Genomic DNA, 22,696 nt, shown 5'->3' on the forward strand with positions numbered 1-22,696 from the left:
TAGAGCTGCAATTCTAGGCATGCATAGCAAGAAGAATAAAATGTGTATAAGATTTCAAAACAACCATGATCATTAGAAACATACAAACCTTTACATTGAAGCACTGTATCCCATCCATTCTCAGTACATAAGGCATCTGGTCTGTCAAAATGTGTGTATCCTTCATTACAGGAGAATCGTACTCTCTGATCTTTCTTATAAATTAACTTCTGAGATAATACGTTTCCATTTTCAATATAGTCTACCGTACAAATTATTTCTACCATAAAATACAAACAAAATGTTTTTTTTCCATTAATATCCTCTTTATTCACTTGAATAAAAAAATGCTGTATTACTATAAAGATTAAAGAAGAGATATTTTTGTAATTTTAATTTCATTTTTCATCCTAATAGGATTCAGGTAGGATCAGGTTGAATAAGTGACCTTTTCCATACTCATTGGGATGAACAATAATAAATCTTAATGTCATCTACTATTTCACAATCAAATGAAATGCCTTCAGCCTCAACCAGTGTCTTCATGTTAATATTAAGCAGAAGTGGAGAGGGGGGTTGAGCACTGAGGCCACCTGCAAAGCAGGATCTGTGAGATAGACCTCTCCTTCCATGAATACTGACTAAAACTGTCCCAGAGGAAGGAGAAGAACTTGTGCGACACAGTGCTACCCAGTCCAATTTTCAAAGCCAGTCCAGAAGATTACCCTGATTAAAAGCCATTAAAATACCACGGAAAGAAAGGATTGGATGCATCCTGTTCTCACCACAGGTATGATCAATTCCATTTTAATTCTGCACTCAGGTCTGAAATCTGACTGAAAAAGTCCAGAACTTCCTCCATAGTTCTCTGAAGCAATTGCTTGTTCTTAATAACCTTCCCCAGGAAGGGTAGGGTTGGACAATATGGGACATTTGTCCTGCTAGTAGTGACTTCTTGAGGAAAGAGTACAGTGCTGGCTCCTTTAATGAAGAAACGACCATCTTCTCTCCCAAGTAGAAATTTACTACTGCCAGAACCAAACCACGTCTCACCTGACAGGAGGCGTCAGCCTACCAGGAGGGACATGGATGTATTGTACTGATGGCCAAGCTAATGGTCAGGATTAATAGGTTTTAAACTCCTCCCAGACAATAAAACTAGGCTAAGTCTCAATTAGTTCCATGGGGCTTTCCTCAAGGTTAGAATGTAGTTTAGAGTGAATCCAAATAATTTATCTAACATATGCCTAGCATATTCCTCACAATCCTCCTTAGGGAAACCTGGGTTGCCTTGAACAAAACCACCAACTAGTACAATAATGACAGAATACTATGGACACTTGACTACTCTTTTCACCATGAGATATGTCTTAGTAATAGTTCTAACTCACACTCACTTGGCTTCACTTTTTGTTGTCCTTCAGTGGTACTTTAGATCTTTCTTCTCCCATTTCACTTAGAAAGTTTCATTTAGAACCAATTGGAGTTCATCAGTTGTCTGAGGCAGACCAAATAGGTCCAGTCTTTCTGTAGTGGGGAGCAGCCCATAGAACTTCAAGGCAATTAAAGAGTGATCCAACCAGTTGTGGAATTCAATTTTTTTTACTACTGGTTCTGTGGAAGTGGCTTGGTGGGCATGGCAGGGGAAGGATACTGTAAAATCTCAAGTCAGAGGTGGTATTTGCCAGTTGTCCGAACTACTCAAATTTTCCGCTAATGGTTCACCAGAACTGGTCAGAATCTGCTGAATACCACCACTGGATCCAGCTATGACAAAGGAGTGTAATAATCACTCCAAATCAGAGTTCACTTAACTTCCCCTCACTCACCCATACATTCTGGAACAGGTGTACTCCAAGTGCCATCAGCTGTACAAGTAATTTTATTAGATCCTTTTATTTTGAGGTTTTCAATACATCCAAATATCACTAGATCACCATATAAAAAATCTTCATTCATTTGAGATTTTTCACCCTGAATAATCCTCACATTTCTTGGTGGTGTTATTGGAGGACATTTGTTGACTGCAAATAAAGTAATATTGTGATATAAAGCTAATTAAGAAATGTTTCAGGCTTAGGAAAAAGGAAGCAAGGAAGGAAATCAAACATATCACCAACCATAAATATTTAAAAATCTGGTGATCTGCACAATATAGTTTCCAGCAAAATGGCAATTTTTTTTTTAATGAAACCAAAACAAAGTCATTTTACCAATGTTTTTTCTGTGATCATTAGAAAATATGAATATATTATAAATAGATAAGTGGACATATTTTCAATCAGCATAGAAATCTTTTACTCTATCACATTGAGTAATTGAGCAAATAATAGAAGATGAAGTGCATTATTACTGCAGAAATAGTAACAATGTTTATGTAGAATATATTTAACCAATAAAGATATCAGCAAAGAAATAATTTATCTCACTCATATACCCAAAGCTAATACTAAGGAACCTTAAAAAAATGCACAAAAAGATTAGTTAAAGAAAAAATTATGAAGCTTTTTGTGGTTTTGAATTTTAAAAATATTCTCTGTATATTTTGTATATATAGTACTAGCAGGGTACCTGTGCTTTGCTATGAAACTATGTGATTGGGCAAGTTTTTGGGGAGGAACTAAGGGAAAAAATTCTGCCTCTGCCTATCAGCATCCATCAGTATTCATCTGGCTAGCGTCCCGTCAGTATGTGAAAGAGTTGAGGGCTGTTTGGAAAGTATTTGCTGTGTGAGCAAGGAGACAGCAAGGAGCCTGGGCGTAGCTTAGCTCAACTGCAGTTGGAACAGATTTGTTTTCAGGTGGGGAGAGGGAGTACAACTCCTTAGCATCAGAGTGTGTTAATAATAATATAAGAAATACTAATGCTCTGATGGTCATTTAAAAAAAATCATTTCTTAGCGAGCATCTAGAAGCCAAGAGGAACATATGTGCCAAATTTCAAGTTTGTAGGCTCTACAGTTCTGGAGATTTTGTGATGATGCGTGAGTGGTATTTTGCTTCTATATATAGAGATATACATTTTTTATATATTCTGTATATTTTCACAAAGTGGATATCTACGTAAGCTAATTAAATGTGGGCTGAATGACATAATAAATGAATCAGGCATGATATTCCCCTCTGAAAAAAAAATCGGGGCCGGCCAAAAGAGACCCCCCCACCGTGCGCCAAGAAATCGCTGCCCAGCTCCCTTTTCCTGCCGCTCAGCGGGCTCCGCTCGCACTGCCCGGGCTCCGCTCAGGTATCCGGCTGGGGCTGTCAGGAGTTGCTACCGCCAGCGCGGCTCCGCATGGCTCCAGTCCGCGTTGCCTCGGGAAGGGAAAGGCAAAACCAGGAGCCGCTGCTGTCGTTGCAAAGCGCCGCCGCGGCTCTTCCTTTTTGCCTTTCCTTCCTGAGGCAACGCGGGACTGGAGCCACGCAGAGCCGCGCCAGCGGTAGCAACTCCTGACTCGGGCCTCCGAGGGGAGGGAAGGAGGAGAAGAAGGGGAAGGGGGGCGATTCCCAAAAAAATCGGAATTCCGATTTTAATTGGAAGAATATCATGTCTGATGAATAAATAGAGCACTAAGAATTGGAGATAAAGGTGTGAGATGCCATTCCGGTTTTGCGTGGCTTCGGAGACAGCAGGAATTCGCGACTGTCCGCGATTCCTGCTGTGCCTGCTGCCTAGGTGCCCCCGATCTAGATGGGTCAGGGGGATAGGGCTGCCCTGTAGAGGCAGCCGAAGAGAGAGGGGAGCCAGACAGGGGATTGGGGTTTGTCGCAGACCCCCTCCTCGTCTGGAAAAACCCCTTTTTCCCCAGGTGGTGGAGCGGTGGTCAGCAATGGCCGCCACGAAGAAGCCGGCAGCCGGGTAAGATTGTGCTGGAGGAAGCAGGAAAGTGAAAGTGCTGTCTGAGCCGGGTCAATCAACAACTGCTAAACACTCTGAAACGGATTTGTTTGAACTGCTAGAAGATACATTGTATCCCTGAGAAGAACGGAAAGCGGCGGATTTAAAGCTGTCAAGGGAAAAAAAAACTTTTCTTTTCTTAACTCTCCCACCCCATGGAAACAGCAGATGAAGATTTGGAAAATTTATTTGAGCACTCAAGGTAAATTATTTTGAAAGTCAAAGCCAAGGGATAAAGGACTCCTGGACATTGGGCTTAATAACTTAAGAAATCGGAAAACCCTTATTGGAGGTATGGATTTTTGAATACTTAAAAGAAAATTGTTGATGTAAGGGGGAAGGGAGAGGAAGAAAGAAAAAAAAATTTTGGAGCAGAAGTTGGAAAAGGAGGAGACTGCCTAGAACTTTAAAGAAAGATACACTGTAATTGGATCTCTTTGATTAAACAGTAACCCCAGAAAGAGAAATAGAAGAAAGAACTTTGGTAACTTTGGAATTCTTTGCAACTATTTGTGATTAAAAATACTTGGGTGGTTGTTTTGGAAAAAGTTTTTTTTTTCTCTTCATGATGGCATTGCTTATGGATGAACTGGAAATTGAATATCAAAAATATAAAGAAGAAGATACTTTGGGCGCTCTATTTCAATTTTTGGAAATGGCGGTATGCACTTATGGAAAGTTGATTGCGCAGCAGGATGACTGGGACAAAGAAGAAAAAGAAGCCATCTTTGATAAACAATGGGTTCCTTTTGGGGAGGAGGAGAAAGAGGAAAAGAAAAAGGGGATCTTAAGGCCTGAAAAAACAACCAAAAAAGGGAAGAAGGAGATGAAAGGTGGATACAAGGTTAGAAAACAACAGAAAGGGAGTAAGAAAAGGGAGGAGAAGAGACAAGGGGGTGGAGGGGGAAGGGAGAAGAATAAGCAAGAGAGAAGGGAGGGGATGAGAAGCCTTATCGGTGAGAAGCAAGACTTAAAGAAACAAGGCTTATTTAGAGACAATGGGTAATTCTAATTGAAAAGGGGATTCTGGAAGGTACATAAGATTGTTTTTATATATGTATTTAGAGTTAAATGCTTAAACATGGATAGAGGTTAAAATTTATTATGTAATTTTAGAATGTACTAAACAGAATCCCAATATAAATTGAGTGTTATATTAAGTAACTTTAAGCTAGGGGAATGAGTTAAAGGTGTCACTCCAATCAATGTATAGGAGAAGTATATTAAAAGAGAAAAGGTGAATGGATAGATGGAAACAGAGCAGACAAAGAATGATAAGTATTATGAATTGAATTGAGATAAGATAAATAAAACTAAATTAAGAAAGATAAAAGAGAGAAGAAGCTATATAGAAAGTTGAATATGGTAATAAGATATGGAATGATATATAAAGTAAATATGATTTTTGAATTTGTGTCTGTGTGAAGAGTTTTTAGCCTGGGATCAAACAGCCTTCAGAAAATATATTTTAGGTTTGTTTTTTGTTTTATTATGTTTTATGTTTGGATATTGTTTATGAAAGGCAATAAAACTTTAATTAGTAAGAAATATGGTTTGGATAACAGAATGAAAAGGAGAAGTTGGGACAAGATATGAAGTTGAATAGATAATGTAAATATCAATATTACAATTTGGAATTATTTTGTACGTTCTATTGGTTTTCTTGGAAAGGATTTTGTATGTTATTATGCCTTGATTGTTTGTGTACTGTTTTTGTGAAATTAATAAAATTTGTTTAAAAAAAAAAAAGGTGTGAGATGCCATAACTGTCTTCTACTATTCAGTAGTTTAGTGGTTTGGATGTGATGAGGTAATTCTTAAAAATGTAAACATGAAAGCACAATTAGATGGAACAATTAATACAAAAATAAGATTAAAATTATTTGGATGGTATGGTATGAAAGTAACATAATGAACTTTAACAGACACAAACATAAATTTCTTCACTTAGGATAAAAAAATTAAATGACAAGTACAGGATGAAGAATTTATTTATTTATAAAATTTATTTGACACCCATCTCATATCCAATGATTCTGGGTAGCTTACAACATAAAAACATTGAAAAACATAAAAATCATCCACTATAAAGCACAGCAAATAAAAACGTTAATAGATAAAATCAAGGAGGCAAGATGGCAAAAAAGTGAGCCAGTCACAGCGGGCGGGGGGGGGGATGAGGGGCCAGACACATCTCCAGTATGATGCTCCTCCATTGGGTCCCCAAGCCATGTGGCAGAGTCAGGTCTTAAGGCTTTTACAAAACAACACAAGGGTTGGATTGACATGAGGTGGGGTGGGCCAGTCCCATCAGGGTGAGATGGTTTCTCACGTAGACTTGACCCATGCTATGCAGGGCTTTAAAATACCTAGCTGGTAATGGTACTTTTAGAAGATCTTGAATTGCATATTGAAAAGGAACCAAAAATGAGATTTCACTTAAAAAAAAATTAACTAACTTTAATTTTCAAATTATGGTAAATGAAATGAAACTAACCAAATGGTAATATTGTTTGTTTGGTCAACAACCAGTAAAATTTGAAAAAAATAATATAATGCAAAAGTAAAAATCAAATATTAGCGAAACAAAAATAAAATGACAAATAAAAATGTAACATACTACATTTTAATTTTTAAATATCTGTCTATGTGTTTTAATTATCTGTGCAAGTATAAATCTAAAATATTACAATCTAGGAAGTTAAAATATATATAGTCTAAAACAAGATGGGTAACATATATTAAATCTGAAGTAATGAATAAAAGATAAGAGGTTATATCTATAACTACTTATGCTTATTTTAATTGTGGTAACCCAGAAAGTGGCTGCTGCACAAGTGATAAAAGATTCTGAATCTTCTAGATAAAAGTTCATATATAAATTTATGTTTTAAGGACACAATATAAGCAGACCTATCTCCGTACAATTTACAATTTAAGAATGCATGTGACTTCCAAGTGATAACAATGGTAGACTAAGATGTCTCCGGAGGAGTGGAGATAATATTGTGATGAAAAGTGATAACTGATAATTGAAGACAAGCCTAAGCTACTAGAGCCTCCTTAAATAAGGAAAGACCAAGAGACTGATCACTGTGCTCTGAAAGGCTCTTCCATGTGAGGAAACTGCTAGACTTTAAGGTCCTTGCAGTGATTTGTTAATCTGAGTGGCTGGTAGACTCATGAAAGTCAAAGAGCTCAGATCCACCGTGGAGCCTTTAAGGACATTGGGTTTGCTTACTTTCTTAAGCACATTTACATTAAAATTAGTTTAAAGGGAAAATGTTTTTTGGAATAGCAGAACAATTAACTACTTGGTGAGCCTTCATTCTGGATTAAAGATACAAATAAAATAACAATTTAAAAAATTTAAAATCAACAGCAAAAAACTTGATGGGAGTTTAAATAAGTTTTAAATGGATAAAAAGATAGTGAAGTTTGAAATATTACTTTTACACAGAGCTTTTCAAATTATTTAATAAATACATATCATAGTGGGAATACAGATTGTTTAGAATTTTAGTGAAGAGACAATTGGTGGACTTTTCAAAAATAATGAGCTAAAGGAATCTTAAAACAGAACATGTGACTTTAGAACTTCAAAGTGTCAGAAGGGATCAAAGGCTTAAGGTAATATATAGAAAAGGCAAGTGCTGGGGGGAGAGAAACCTCCCTTTTACTTTTGTACTTGGCTCATTTTCTCTTTCTGGATTACAAATAAATGAAATGGATACTACTGGAAAATCAGCAAACTTGGAAAAGGAAGGAGAGGATTGTTAGAGCACCCTCTAAAAAGTTGATCACTCCAGAGATAAAAAGTACTGTATATACTCGAGTATAAGCCTAGTTTTTCAGCCCATTTTTTGTGCTGAAAAAACCCCCCTCGGCTTATACTCGAGTCAGATTCCCCTCTGAAAAAAAATGGTGTGGAGATCCGGAGCTGGGCAGGCGCTTCCCTGCTTCCGTGTTTCCTTTGCAACTTTTAAGCATGGGGGTAATCGGAAGCAGAAAAGTTCTTGCATGAGGATATGTTTTTTCTTTTTTTAACTGTTTTTAGGGGGGGGGAAGACTCACCGTCATGTGAGAATGCTCAGACACGAAATCTATCCGCCCGAAAATAAGTGTGTGTGTGTGTGGGGGGGGGGAATTTTAACAGAGGGAAGATGTAGGGAGAAGGCAAAAGCGACGGAAGATCCTTCAGGGGAAACTGAGGGGGAGACTCACCTTTGGTCCAGATGAGCCCTCTTCCCCGCCCCTAAGGAAGCAGAGGCAGCCAGCAAGGGCAGGCAAGCCCCGCTTCACAGACTCTGTCCGTCCTCACTCCCACCCACCCACCCACCCAAAGCCACGAAGTCCCCCAATCGCGCAGCCCAGAATCGCCCTCCCCTCAGGGGGCAGCAACGACGCCCGGTTTTTCCCGAGACAAGAAGCTCCGCCGTGCAATGAAAGCGCCCTGGCTCTAGGCTCGCGGGCTCAGAAAACAACGTGAGCCGAGGTGGCTTCGGCTCCGCTCGGCTTCTCCAACATCCAGCACCGCCCTGTTCTATGTGCCGGGCCCGGCAAGTCCGAGCAGCCAGCGCGTGGAGCAGGATGGTGCCGGAGATCGATGGCTGCCTCTTTCGCAGCACGGGAGGCCTCCCCCGGCTGGCCAGCTGCTCTCCTCCTTCTCTGCCTGTTTGTTCTGTGTGACCGAGGAGGAGGAGACCGGCCGGCTGGTTGGGGGAGGCTTTCTGCGCCGAGGGAGGCGGCTGCTGGTGTCCGGCTTTGCTCCACTTCTCCGATGGTCCGGCGCGGCCCTGTTCTTTACTTGGGCAGCCAGGCGCCCGCAACGGCGCCCACGGCAGCAACAGGCAGTTCTGCCCGGGCTCCGCTCAGGTGTCCGGCTGGGGCTGTCGGGAGTTGCTGCCGCCGGTGCGGCCCCAGTCCCGCGTCGCCTCGGGAAGGGAAAGGCAAAAAGGAAGAGCCGCGGCAGTGCTGAGCGCAGGCAGAGAAGGAGGAGAACAGCTGGCCAGCTGGGGAGGCCTCCCGTGCTGCGAAAGAGGCAGCCAACGATCTCCGGCGCCGTCCTGCTCCACGCGCTGGCGGGTGTCGTTGCTGCCTCCTGAGGGGAGGGCGATTCTGGGCTGCGCGATTGGGGGACTTCGTGGCTTTGGGTGGGTGGGTGGGTGGGAGTGAGGACGGACGGAGTCTGTGAAGCGGGCTTGCCTGCCCTTGCTGGCTGCCTCTGCTTCCTTAGGGGCGGGAAGGGGGCTCATCTGGACCAAGGGTGAGTCTCCCCTCAGTTTCCCCTGAAGGATCTTCCGTCGCTTTGCCTTCTCCCTACATCTCCGCTCAGGTGTCTGGCTGGGGCTGTCGGGAGTTGCTGCCGCCAGTGCGGCTCCGGTCCCGCGTTGCCTTGGGAAGGGTGGGGCAAAACCAGGAGCCGCTGAGCGTGAGCCTCCGGTGCCGCTGCTGCTGTTGCAAAGTGCTGCCGCGGCTCTTCCTTTTGCCTTTCCCTTCCCGAGGCGACGCGGGACTGGGGCCGCGCCGCGGTAGCGACTCCTGACTCAGGGGGCCTCCGAGGGAGGGGAAGAGAGTGACTCCTGCCTCCCGCTGTCATCATCATCATCTTCTTTTGGGTTAGTGAATCAATTAAACCTTTCATGATAGTGAGATCGTTTCCCAAATTAATTATTTTTATTTTTGAAATTTACCAGTAGCTGCTGCATTTCCCACCCTCGGCTTATACTCGAGTCAATAAGTTTTCCCAGTTTTTTTGTGTAAAATTAGGTGCCTCGGCTTATATTCGGGTCGACTTATACTCGAGTATATACGGTAATAATATTTGAAGAGTTGGGGAAGAATGTATCTGAAACTGTTAAAAGAGACTTTATTTGGAGGAAGATTGGAAGAAAGATTTGTAAATATGAAGGAGAAAGTGAAAAAAGACATAAAAAAACTTGGAGAATCTCTAGGACATAGAAAGGTGAATCAAATAATAAAGAAAGAAAGAAAATAAAGCAGAAATAATAAACAGAAAGATGGAAAAAATATTTACACAATATTGGCACTATTGGAATTAAAGAAGGAAAAGAATCATGCCTGAGATTCAGAGCGGTTTCAAAAGACCCCAGTGAAGATCAAGAATAGGTTGTTCAATCTCGACAAAGTTTCTGTAATGGGATGGAGATGAGATGTAGGCAAAGTTAGATAATGTATACAGGATCAGTACACATTATGCAAAATTAAGACATGCATCAGGGGATATTCTTGCGTACTTTGTCAGGAGAAAGACAAAAGATTAAGCTCCCCAGAAACATTTTAATATTAGGTTGAAGATCAACAACACAGATGTATTATAATTGTACCTAATGAAGTTATAACCATAATACTACTTAAGGGGAAAATATTTTTGACTGAAAAGCTCAAACATAAAAAGATATCATTTTGTTGAGACAAATTGGAAGGAGATATTTTTAATTTTGAATAGTAGAGGTGTCAAGTGTTGAGGCAGCTCAAATGGGTATGAAGATTTATTGCAAGCTTAAGCTCTCTACAAGAATCTGGCCAACTGACTGTTAAGAAAAATGTGTGGGAGATAAGAGTGGCATTCAAGGTGGGTCGGACTTAGATCTTTTATGGGCGTGCAAGGACTCACAACTTATGATGCATTTTACCCCTTGGGCTCAGCCCGGTCTTCTACAAGAGGTTTTGACTAACTCAGTTTTAACATTATGAAATTTTCTATAAATATTTAAAGAAGACATAGACAACAGGCAAATGGAGATGACAGAAGAAACTATACAACAGACACGACAACAAACTAAGGAAGAGGCACCACATTAAGTACTACAAGTATTGACTTTTTATAAGTTTTGGCATATAGACTTTAAATGCCTAATGTGAAATATACTAAGGCAAACTCTCCTGTCTCAAAAAACAAATTTATTTCATTATTTGAAAAAAAAAGAACAACATATAACTTGTTTAGAAGAAACAGATAGTAGTAGAAATTATTAAAAAGATTTGATTTACAAAAATTTAGGTGAAGAGTTTATTTCAGTGGGAATCAATAAGAGAAATTGAATGGTTTTGAAACTCACAACAAAAGCCAGAAATGATATTGTTTGATAACCATGGCAGTATGCGGGGATTGAAGTCAATTTTTACTACTCTGATCCCTAATAATGTTTTGAGAGCCTACTTACTTTCACAATGAGGAACCTCATTGGTCCATCCATTTGCTCGACAATCACGGTGATTATATTGGCTGAGCATCTTATACCTAATAATTAAAAAAAGTTAACTAAACACACAAATACTGCAATAAGATTATATATCAAAACATATTTTATAATAATTTAGAACCTATTTAGAAGATGCATTATTTTAATTATTACTGATCATTTTTGGAAATGTAGAAACAAGTTTAGTATTTATTCTCAGAGTCAGAAAAAAGATGAGAAACTCATTCTCCCCAACTTTTAAATTTATTTTCCCTTCCAAAACTTTTGAAACTATCATCAAATTCAGAACCACTTCTGGATATACAATATTGTATTTCCAAAACAGAGTATGATATTCAAGTTTTTTTATTTAAAAAAATGGAGAGAGAGAGAAAGACAGACAAACTCACACAGCACAAATAATATAAAAGGAACATTATATATATTAAATATAGCAAGAATACAATCCCATGATTGTATCCCTGAATTGAGCAGCACGGTGGTGATATATATGCTCACCTCCCACTCAGTAGGTTATTTTTTCAATCCTAGGTAGAGACAGATGTTTCTCTCCTAGGGTGCAAAGAAAAAATAACCGCTACGAATTCTGGGTAGACATCAGGAAGGGAATTTGGCTAGTAAACAGCTTCATCCAGTTGCCCAGACTCTACCCTAAATAGGGACTACAGGGTCATATAAAGGAAACATTGTATCCCATGAGCCAAAGTTCCATGTTTCAAGAAGCATTCAGAACAAAATGTTACAGATTTTGGTATTTAGTACCTGGTAATAAAATATTTTGAAGATTTGTAATGAAAATCTCAGGAATCATTCTCTATATTAGAGCTCCCTCTTATAGTAAGAGGTATATTAAATGAAAACCAGCAGCTAAAAGATATATGTTATTGATATTACAATATTTTATAAAATACAAGTTAATGCGTACCTTATATAAATCTAAAATGTATTAAAATTGCAGTCTGTTTTAATCAGACTAAAAGTCTTGTTTGGATTTCTCAGACAAATACAAACATATATGTATGTACTACAGTGAAAAAAATGAAATTGTCAATTAATTATCCCTTGTATAGGAGTGCCCCCATGTGGTCCAAATATTTAATGATGGTGTAGATAAGGGATAAAATTTAATAGCATAATAACATTGTGTAGCAACACCGCAAACTGATATCTCTTACAAAATACATATTATATTCCAGAGAAATCCAATATGTAATAAAATAAGTTCAGATGAAACAAGTGGGGTAATTCTACCTTCAGTCACCAACAAACCAGCACAGTCAGATGTTTATATCACTAAAATATGGGAGAAGAAAGCAAAAAAAAAAAAAAATAGACAACAATAATACTGTTGTCTATTTTCACTTATATGGCTATAATATTTGGGTTTCTCCCACAAATTCAAAGTTAAAAAAAAATGCAGAATTTCTTTCAAGTATTTCATTGTACAAATACAGCTTATATCTATAAATGTTTTACTAAAAAGATAATTAAACAGTCAATAAAGAAAAATAAGCAAATTGAGCTGCTTTGAGTTATAAATTTCAAATGCAGAAATCCCAACATTATTTTAAAAACGTGGTATTAAAAATGTGGTATAAAAGAAAGTCAAGATATTAATAGAAAGCAGTAAAACTTTGATATAAAATACAGTGAAAATAAAGTTGCAATTTGGCAGGATAATGTCAATCTGATATGATCATAGTTAGCTTGTGGCAAAGAGTGTAAATTTCCTTAAAGATTTATAATCCATCAGATGTCCTCAATTCAAGCTGCTGCTCCCTCAGGACAATTATTTATTTTATTATTTTCTGCATTGGATTTTTGACAATAAAATACACAGCCTCCATCATGTAACACTGTATTTTTCAGCCCTTGCTGTTTTTAACTCTCTGTTTTCTAAGTTCTACCAAGCCAAACTTCTATGGATGCCCCAAAACACATAAACATGACCTAGCTCTTCATCTATCGGTCTTATTATCAGGGATCCCAACAACATAGCCAAAGACCTTAAAAAAGCTTGGACATCTGAGACAGAAGCAAATATTCTATTAACTATCATGCTGTCAGAAAAATCAAAGACATAATAAGAGAAGATGAGATTGTGGTTTCATTAGATGTCACAACACTCTTTATACACTCTTTTCAGACCCATAGAAATAATCCATGACAGCAATACTTCACAACACGCTTCAGCTAACTAAATACACTAAGAATGAAATACCCAGAATCATGAACCTCATCCATTTCTGCCAGTACCTTATTTCATTTTGATGGACAAATATACCAACAAATCAGAGGTACAGCCATGGGATCTTCATTCTTTAGTCTCATAGCAGAGACTGTAATGCAGTGTCTAGAAATTATAGCTTCCACACATACAATCAAAAATAAGGATCTGATATGCAGATGACACTTTCCTCATAACATAAAAGGGACAACTAGTGAAGACACATGAAATAATCAACATCTTCAAAGGAAGTAAATTCACAGTGGAAGAAACACACTTCACTTCCTTGATATTCTCATTAGCAAAAGAAATGGCAGCAAATTAGAAACACAAGTCTATTAAAAACCACCAACACTAATCAAGTGCTCCACTATTAAAATAGTAACCCAATATTCCATAAGAGAAACATTATTCAGATGAGCACAGATATTCTGCAGCAATGTAGAACACGAGAAAAAGAAAGCAGACAATCTATCCATCTTTTAATAAAATTGATATCTGCACAACTTTATGAAAAAGTGCCTGATCCAGTGGTGGGATTAAAAAATTTACCGGTTCTGGATGTGGCTTGATGGATGTGTCATGGGAAGGATACTGTAAAATCTCCAGTCAGAGGTAGTATTTGCTGGTTCTCTGAACTACTCAAAATTTCCTCTACCAGTTCTCCAGAACTGGTCAGAACTTGTTGAATACCACCTCTGGCCTGATCACTCAATCCACTATAGCAAAACATGGTTATGAAAAAGGATAACACTGCTATACATCAGAAACAATCAATGGAATACAGAATAATGCTTTTAAGGTACAATATGGAAAAGATTGCAACTGAATTTTAAGAGGAAAAAAAGCACTTCATCAAATTGGTTTGACAGTGAAACTAATTATTCAGGGAAATGGTGCACTCTTCTTCATTGTAGTTATTTAAGTGAGGTCTAGGCAACTATATAGATCAATGGTCGCCAACTGGTGGGTCACGGCCCACTGTTGGTTCCCGAGAAAATTTTGGTGGTCCGCAGAGAAATGTCACCTCCAGAGCACCTCCCATAGCAATTAATCCAGGCTGCATAGGAACACAAGGCTGCACCGCCCACATTGCCCGTCCTGCCCGCCCACTCACTCCTTACCTGCCTGCTAAGTTGCTATTTTTCCTTTTTCTGACCATCAGTGGTTCTGCTGTGCTGGGAGATTTAGATTAGCTAGAAAGCAGGAAATCGTTGGATTCCTTTCTTTCTAGTTAATCTTTAGATCTTCAGCTCTTCTTTTAAGCAGAGCCAACCTTCCTTAGGACTGAAGCAGTGCAGACTCAGGTAGGCAATGGCAGAAACACAGATCTCTTGAATGAATCTGTGATTCTGTGAGCAACTCAATCTGCCTGCCTGCTTTGTCTTTGGGTAAAAGTTTGGGTAAAAGTTGCTCTTTTTTAAATAAAAACTTCAATGTTTACATACGTGGTGTGTGTTGTGAGTTAATTTTGTCAGTTTGCTTGCTAGCAAATTTTATGGGTTTGATTGCAAGCAAATTTTATGTGACAGGCTCAGGTAGCCGATCTCACAGATCTCTGAACGAATCTGTGATTGTGTGAGCAACTCAATCTGCCTGCCTACTTTGCCTGGTTTTGGGTAAAGTTGCTCTTTTTATATAAAAAAGTCAATATTTATATAAATATTTATAATATTTACATACAAGCCATGCCCAGACAGTCACATGACCACCAAGCCACACCCACAAATTAGGCCACACCCACAGAATCGGTTAAGAAATTTGAATCCCACCCCGGCCTCTGTGTGTGTGTGTGTGTGTGTGTGTGTGTGTGTGTGTGTGAGAGAGAGAGAGAGAGAGAGAGAGAGAGAGAGTGGTTAGATCAGATCTCTCTCTCTCTCTCTCCCACCAATGTCAGCAAGCCACCATCAGTCAAAATTCATATTAGTGGTCCCCGGGATTTAAAATTATGAGTTTGGTGGTCTCTGAGGTCCTAAGGTTGACGACCACTGATATAGATGAATGTTTTAACTGATATTTTTTCATTGAGCCTTTTCCACTTTTATTATTCCAAGACTGAAGTGTTCCAATACACTTCAGGAGGACTACAACTAAAAAAATCCATGACACTTGAAGATCAAATACTCAGTATTATATTTCCTGAGAATAAATGCATCTGAATAAATAAGGATTTTATATATAAAATAAAGAAATGTATGGAATTAGATGACATGTTTATCAGGGTTGAGGACAGCACTATCATACCCCAATCAAGTTAGAGAATATAAGTACAAGCGTATTGTTTACTTTTTAAACAGTATTTATTTAGATGTCAGCTTTAATCCCTAACAAGAACAAGTCCATAATCTCTATTTGAATAGATCTAGAATCCCACTGAATGCTGAAAGATAGAATGGATGGACCTGCTAATGTTGGATGTTTCTTAAATCTATGTCTACCACACTCTCTTCTTGCCCCAATCTTAAAGTGTTTGTATATGTATGCATATTCATATGTATATGTATGTGCATGTGTGTGTGTTTATTCTGCCTTTTAAATATACAAAGTAGAAAACATATCTAATACTCCTGCCTATTATGTTCCCCAAAGGAAAACCTAGAATTCAGAGTGTCTTCATTTCTAAGCCAACAACTAACTAACTCTCTCTCTCTCTCTCTCTCTCTCTCTCTCTCTCTCTCTCTCTCTCTCAGTGTGAATGACATGGACTGTTTTTCTTCTATTATCTCTATTGGCTTCTTTTTTCTTTTGTAGACTAGCCACATATCAAAATTTACATGCAGGCAAGAGAGAAGGATTCTGTACAAACTCCCACACTAGAATACAATATAAATGCACTATTATTTTGGGAGACGGAGCTTTTTTTTTTCTTAATACACAGGTTGTATATAATGAATAATTAGAAAGGTGAAAAATAATTATAAAGATATTACCCTTCGTTGCACATATAGGTAACACGGGCACCAAAAGTAAAGTCATCTCCATGGGTAAGTTCAAAACTGGCATAATCAGAATCTCCAGGGTGACCACAAGATATTCCTGCAAAATAAATATAAAATAAAATGTAACACCATGAAATATAGCAAGAAAATTTAGCATTTGGGAAGCTCTCAGACTGCCCAGTGCTTGCATCTCCCCTTGCCTATTTCACCTTTCCTATCTCACTGTCATTATGAACTAAATCTGGTCTTGAATTCCTGCACTCCTGCTTCACTTCATTGGTGTGTATATTCTGATATTCTGAATGATATGTAGTATATGACATTACATGGCAAATTCACAGTTCTTATGGAAACAGCTATACAATCCTCCTGGAATTCAGTCTGAAAGGCAACCTCTAGTTATAATAATGTAATTCATGACACTCGATATCAAGTAAAAACAGAATGCAAAGGGAAACACAAAATGTATTTATTTATTTAGAAAATGTATATAGCCACCTACCCACTCACAGTGACTCTAGGTGGCTTACAAGCCATAAAAAACAGCTTAGAAAAAAAAAACAATAACAGCCCCACCCACCCGAGTGACAACACACAATCAAATTAGCCCTTTGATGTGTCCATCCCACTCTGGTTTTCCCAGGCCCCTTGGCAAAACTAAGTGTTCAGGGAAAGAGTATCAAAGTGAGGGCCAGTCTAATTTCTTCTCCAAAGGGAGGGAGCCACCATTGAAAAAACTCTTCTTCTGGGTCCCACCAGGTTTACCTCCTTAGGAGTTGGGACCTGCAACATTCGTTGCCTCCCTGCTCTAGAGGGTTGGATGGATCCTACTTTGAATGGATGAAGTCTGTAATATTGAGAAAAGTGGAAGAATAGAATAGAGTAGAGTATTCTTTATTGGCCAAGTGTGATTGGACACACAAGGAACTTGTCTCCGGTGCAAAAGGTCTATGCATGTGCAAAGCAACAGAGTAATAATAATAATCATAATAACACTACCAATAAGAGGGAATATTAAAAAAATATGAGGATAATAATAATAATAATACAGCCACACAATATCGGTAAATATACTTAGATATAAGACAGTCCCAGAGGCGGGTTTCCGGTTTGGACTGGTTCAGGCAAACCAGTTAAATTTTTGCGCAGTTCAGAGAACCGGCTAATTGCACCACTGGCTGGCCCCACCCCACCTCGCCTCTCCTCTCCCACTCACTCCTTTTCTCACCTCACCCACCTAGAATCACGCCCACGGCATTGCTGCTGCTGCTGCTCTCTGGTTCCCTCACTTCCCTTGACCAGCTGATTTCTGCCTGGTGAGCCTTCCTTCGCCCATTTCCACTTCTCGCTCAGTAGCCTCCCATGCAGCCACTCTTCACCTGGCCTGAGAAGGTAAGGCAGGGGAGGGGACCCACTGTGCTCAGCCAAATGGCTGCGGGGGGATACGATGAGGCTTGGCCGTCTTTTGGGCCCAGCTCTGTGAGGGAGGACCAAGAGAAAGTTCCTGGTCCGGCCACACAGTGCCTCAGCGTGGTGCTCTCCCCTGAGGGTCGCCCGCCCACTTGCCTGCCATCCAGAAACATTGAGTTACCCCATCATGGGTTGGATGTGGGACCTGAGGTGGAGGGGAGGGTGAGCAGGCGGCAGCTGAAAGGCGGGCCCAAAAGAAGGCCAAGCCTTGCCATGTTGCTCCCGAGGCAGCCCTTCAGCTGAATGGGCAGGTCCGGAGCAGGTTTCCCTCCTATGGTATGCTACTTTCCTCATTTAAAATCACGTGAGAATAAGGTGTTCAGCAGAGTGAGGGCATGAAGGGAAACATGTCCCTGTGTCTAGTTGTTTTGGCATGCAATGCCTTATAGTGATATCCTGAGGGGAGGAGTTGAAACAGTTTATATCCAGATGTGAGGGATTTGTAGAGATTTTCTCAGTCGTCGTTCTTATCTGCTCAGTATATAGGTATTCTATGAAAGGCAGGCTGGTTGCAATTGTTTTTCTGCAGTTGCAACTTTTCATTGGAGTGCGTATCTGCCCTGTTTGGTTGTTGTACCAAACCAGACAGTTATAGAAGTACAAATGATAGATTCAGTAATTCCTCTGTATTACTGTATCAACTTCTGGGGCAGTCTGAAGTTTTTGAGTTGACACAGAAAGAACCTTTTTTTGTTGTCCTTTTTTAAATGGTGGTTCTAATGTTAGGAGTCCATTTCAAACCCTGGCAGCTAAGTGGATAGACACAGTTACAGCAATGATGACTTTACTTTTGAAAACTTGAGAAAAGTTGGGGACAGAATGTCCAGGAGAAAAATCTATCTACATGATCACTAAGAACAAACATCAATTTGATGGCTTATAATAAAAAATACTAATCAGAAATGGTAAAAAATATCTCTTAAACATTTCAGTATCCTTCTTCACTGATTTTTGCAAAACATTATTTTATTTCTTACCTGTGCAGTTCTTAGTAGGTGGCAATCGTCGCCAGACTCCATCATTACATTGAAGTTTAATAGGCCAAGCTTTAACATATCCGGGGCGGCATTTATATGATATTGTGTGTCCATGTACATATGTGTCTTCATTCAATTCTCCTGTAGGTTGTTCTCGTTCTCTTCTAAGAGGTGGTCCACATGCATCTTCAGCTAGACACCAATGAAAAAGAAACAGCATTTAGCAAAACCTAGCTGCCAAATCTTGTTAATAGCTTGTAAAAAAATAAATTAAACATTAATTCTTTTGTAAACAGGTAGCTTTACAAGATAAGGGTAATTATCTTTTGATAAAATCAACTGCTGGACAGACCAGCATTCCCTAAGAATGCCACAGATCATACTGGTTTGGATTTATATGAGTTGTAGTAGCAGTGTATCTGTAAAATGTGGTGGTGGGCAAAACTGTAAAAAAAAAGGATAAAATGAGTTATAAAGTGTTTGGTCATGTGTATCCTAAATTAGAAATGTGCAGCTGGAAAAAATGTAATTAAAACTTAGTCTATTTCATTTAATTTTCAACAATTGTGTTTCACATTATTTTATGCTGTGCTACTTTTAATTTCAGCTTTATTTTTTCAATTTGGTATATATTTATTGATACTGTATTTAGATATGAGATCTAGAGGCCACCTAACTCCTAACTTTTTAGTTTATCCTAAAAAGCAGGAAAGTAACCCAAAAGAAATGTTTAGTTTCAAAGGTTTTTACACACTTATCAAATATTATCAACATGGGAACCAAATAGGTTTCTGGGAGGATATTATTCTACCAGGAGGAGTTGCTTACTATCAGTCATGCCTTTGTATTTTCCTATCTGGACTACTGCAGGGCATTCCACATGGAGCTGCTCTTGAAAAGCACTTCAGCTCGGGGTGGATTTCAATTTTTTTAACAACTGGTTCTGTGGGCGTGGATTAATTTGTGGGTGTGGCTTGGTGATCATGTGACTGGCAGGGCAAGGTTTGGTGGTCACGTGATTGGGTGGGCGTGACCATGTGACTGGCAAACTAAATACAAATGGCCCTCACTTAATGACTGGTTGCTTAGCAAGTGTTCTAATTTATGACTGACATCCCCAGAGCTACTTGACCTGTTTTTGGAGTTTTTGACAAACACACACACACTCTTCTAACTCTGCTATTCTATGATTCTGTAAGGATCTCCTGCTGGAGTAGGCGGTTGGACTAAAAGATGACCTCCAAGATCCCTTCCAGGCAAGCCTTAGATTGCTGTGCTATTTCAAAGAGTCTTCTAAAGCCAGGGTTTGTGTCCTTTCCTTCCTCTCTTTTTTCTCTCTCCCTCCCTCCCTCTTTCCATGTATGTATCCATCCATCCATATAACTCATTCACTTTCTCCTCTCTTTTTCTTTTTTTCTTTTTTCCTTTTTTCCTTTTTTTTTCTTTCTTTCTTTCTTTCTTTCTTTCTTTCTTTCTTTCTTTCTTTCTTTCTTTCTTTCTTTCTTTCTTTCTTTCTTTCTTCTTTCTTTCTTTCTTTCTTTCTTTCTTTCTTTCTTTCTTTCTTTCTTTCTTTCTTTCTTTCTTTCTGTCCCTTTCTTCCATCCCCCTTTCTATGTCTATCCCTTTTCTTGCTTTTTCTTTTCTTTTTCTTTCCCTTTTCTTTCTTGCTTCTTCCTTCTTTCCCTCTTTCTCTCTTTTCCTTTCTTTCCCTCTATCTCCTTTCTTTCCCTCTTTCCTTCTCTCTTCCTCTCTCTCACTTTCCCTTTCTCTCTCTCCTCCCTCATTTTCCCTCTTTCTCTTTCTCTTCCCCCCTTTCTCTATCTCTTCCCTTCCTCCTTCCCTCTCTCCTTCTAAAGCTAGGAGACCCACCTGAAACACACACACGCTTCCAACATCGCTTGTTAACGTACTTCCTGGCTGCGCACTTTCCCTGCCATTGCTCTGGCCGCTCAGCGTTGTCCACCAGCAGGAAAACCAGGCTGCGCCAAAGCTGCCACAGGTCGGGCAGGGTGCGGGGTGGCAGGCGAGAGTCCTGTGGCCATATGGGCAGACTGAGCCCTGGACACGGCTCCCCAGCATTGGGATCTTCTGGAGGGGCCCTGGAATTGCCCCTCGGCCCAGGCCATGGTGTCGGAAGAGGCAGCCATGGTCAAGGTGAAGGTCCCATGGATGTGGGGGGGGGCCCTGCGCTTGGCCCAACGCCACTACCCCAGCAACCTCCATGTCTGCAAAAGCAGCTGCCTCCCCCTGGATTCTGCCAATCCCAGCTGGCCAAGGGAGCGCCCAGATGAACTTGAAAGGGATCCCAAAGACCCAGACTCCTCCCCTCCTTGGCGGTTCCTGACCATCACAGCCTCCCCGGAAGAGCCTGCCTTGTCTGAGGCTGCTGACTTGCCCCCAGCCAGCCCCCTAAGTGAGGCACCCTCTTTGCCTGATCTGGACAATGCTGTGGGAGAACAGAGAACCTCCCTGCTGCCTGGTGAAAGCCTGCCAATGGCTCACCTACTGTTTCCACAGGCTGCTGGGTATGTGCAGGAGGCAACCAGGAAGCACATGGCGAAGCCACCCACGTTGCCCCTCTGCCAGCCACCCCTCTTGCCAGGCTGAGTGTTTTAGCTGAGTGTGGGCCGTCACTGTGTGAGCTCCATGGGCTGGAACATAAGGCTGATGGCAGGAAAGGAAGACCCGCTCTCGTGATGACTCGCATCATTCTCACAGTGGTGGCCCACATTTAGCTACTATTCAATGCAGGCCAGCAAGTGGCAGAAGGAAGGGGTGGCAGGCAAGGGGCAATATGGGTGGCATAGCATCATGCTCTCTGGTCTCCCTCCCACCCCTAGCAGGCAAGACTCACCAGCTACAGAGAATCCAGGAGGGGGCGAAATGCAGGCTGGTGGGGACCCAAGTGGGCCCTGGCTTGCCTTCTTCTTGGCCATCAGGCAAGTGGGGTGGGGTGGGGAAGTTTGCTAGGCTGCAAGTGCTGAGGACAGCGGCAGCATGGCGTTGGTGGCTTAGCTGGCCCAAGAATCGGGACTCAACTGGGGTGGCAGCAGCAGTGGCATGCAAGTGACCGGGGCTTGCAGAGCCTCACTCACCTAGGGAAATCAGGTGGTGGAAGGCAGGCAGCGATGGCTGGCTGGCTGGCTGGCTGGTGCTGCTGCTAGAAGTGATGGCGGGTGGGAAAACGTGGGAAGCAACGTAGCACACATGCACTATAAGGACTTGGTGGGTGGGCGTGGGTAGAATGCTGTCAGTGATTGTCGTGCATATGCGCAATGTCACGTATGCGCAATAAAGACTGACTGGGCAGGGAATGGAGGAGCGGGAGGAGAGGGGTGGGGACAGCCAGGGGCCCATTTTACCGGTTCTCTAAACTACCAGGAATCGTAACAATCGGTTCTACTGAACCAGTGCAAACTGGTAGAATCCTATCCCTGCTGCAGCTGGTGCAGAATAATGCAGCCTCGGTGATAAATGGTGTTGCTTACTTGGTGCATGTAACACCACTACTTTGTAAACTGCAATGGTGGCAGGTGTGCTTCGAAGTACAATTCAATGTGCTATCACCTTTGAAATAGTTTATGTCTTGGAACTGAATTACTTGGATGAACATGTCTTCCTGGTCACTTTTATCCATCCAATCTGGCCTGATGGGATAGTATATTCTGGGACCCATCAGCTAAGAAATTCTAGTTGGACCTAGAAGGCAAGCTTTTTCTGCCATAATAGCTACCTTTTGCAACATTCTTGCCTTCTCATTGGACCCTAATGTTGTGCTTCTATGCCTAGGCCTTTACAATTGTGTAAAGAGACCAATCTCCTGATTGTCTTAACAATTAATGTTTGTGATTTTTTTTCCCTCAGAGGCTATGCCAGTATGAAAGAGATCTCTGGCGGAATGTAAACGGAGGCCTAGGAAGGATATGAATAGAGGCCTTGGCCATGTTGTGAGAGAAGCCATGGCTGCATCAGTGTGAAAGAAGG

The 22,696-nt window shown here is 40.6% G+C and overlaps 1 protein-coding gene across 21 annotated transcripts in view; it reads right to left on the reverse strand.

The window, feature by feature from the left end:
• The window catches only part of CFH (complement factor H), a 170,342-nt gene that overhangs the window by 140,273 nt on the left and 7,373 nt on the right, over positions 1 to 22,696 (reverse strand). For all 21 annotated transcript variants that reach the window (XM_087960797.1, XM_087960794.1, XM_087960801.1 and 18 more), the window contains exons 2-6: positions 18,713 to 18,904; positions 16,257 to 16,362; positions 11,061 to 11,137; positions 1,809 to 2,003; positions 89 to 259 (exon numbers count right to left, since the gene is read on the reverse strand). In XM_087960797.1, coding sequence (XP_087816923.1) covers positions 89 to 259; positions 1,809 to 2,003; positions 11,061 to 11,137; positions 16,257 to 16,362; positions 18,713 to 18,904 — 741 coding nt within the window. The remainder of the gene's footprint in view (positions 1 to 88; positions 260 to 1,808; positions 2,004 to 11,060; positions 11,138 to 16,256; positions 16,363 to 18,712; positions 18,905 to 22,696) is intronic.

The sequence above is a fragment of the Notechis scutatus genome, chromosome 3 (assembly GCF_049901735.1).
Source record: "Notechis scutatus isolate UNSWTSFEM ecotype Mainland chromosome 3, rNotScu1.2, whole genome shotgun sequence".
Classification (NCBI taxonomy): Eukaryota; Metazoa; Chordata; class Lepidosauria; order Squamata; family Elapidae; genus Notechis; species Notechis scutatus.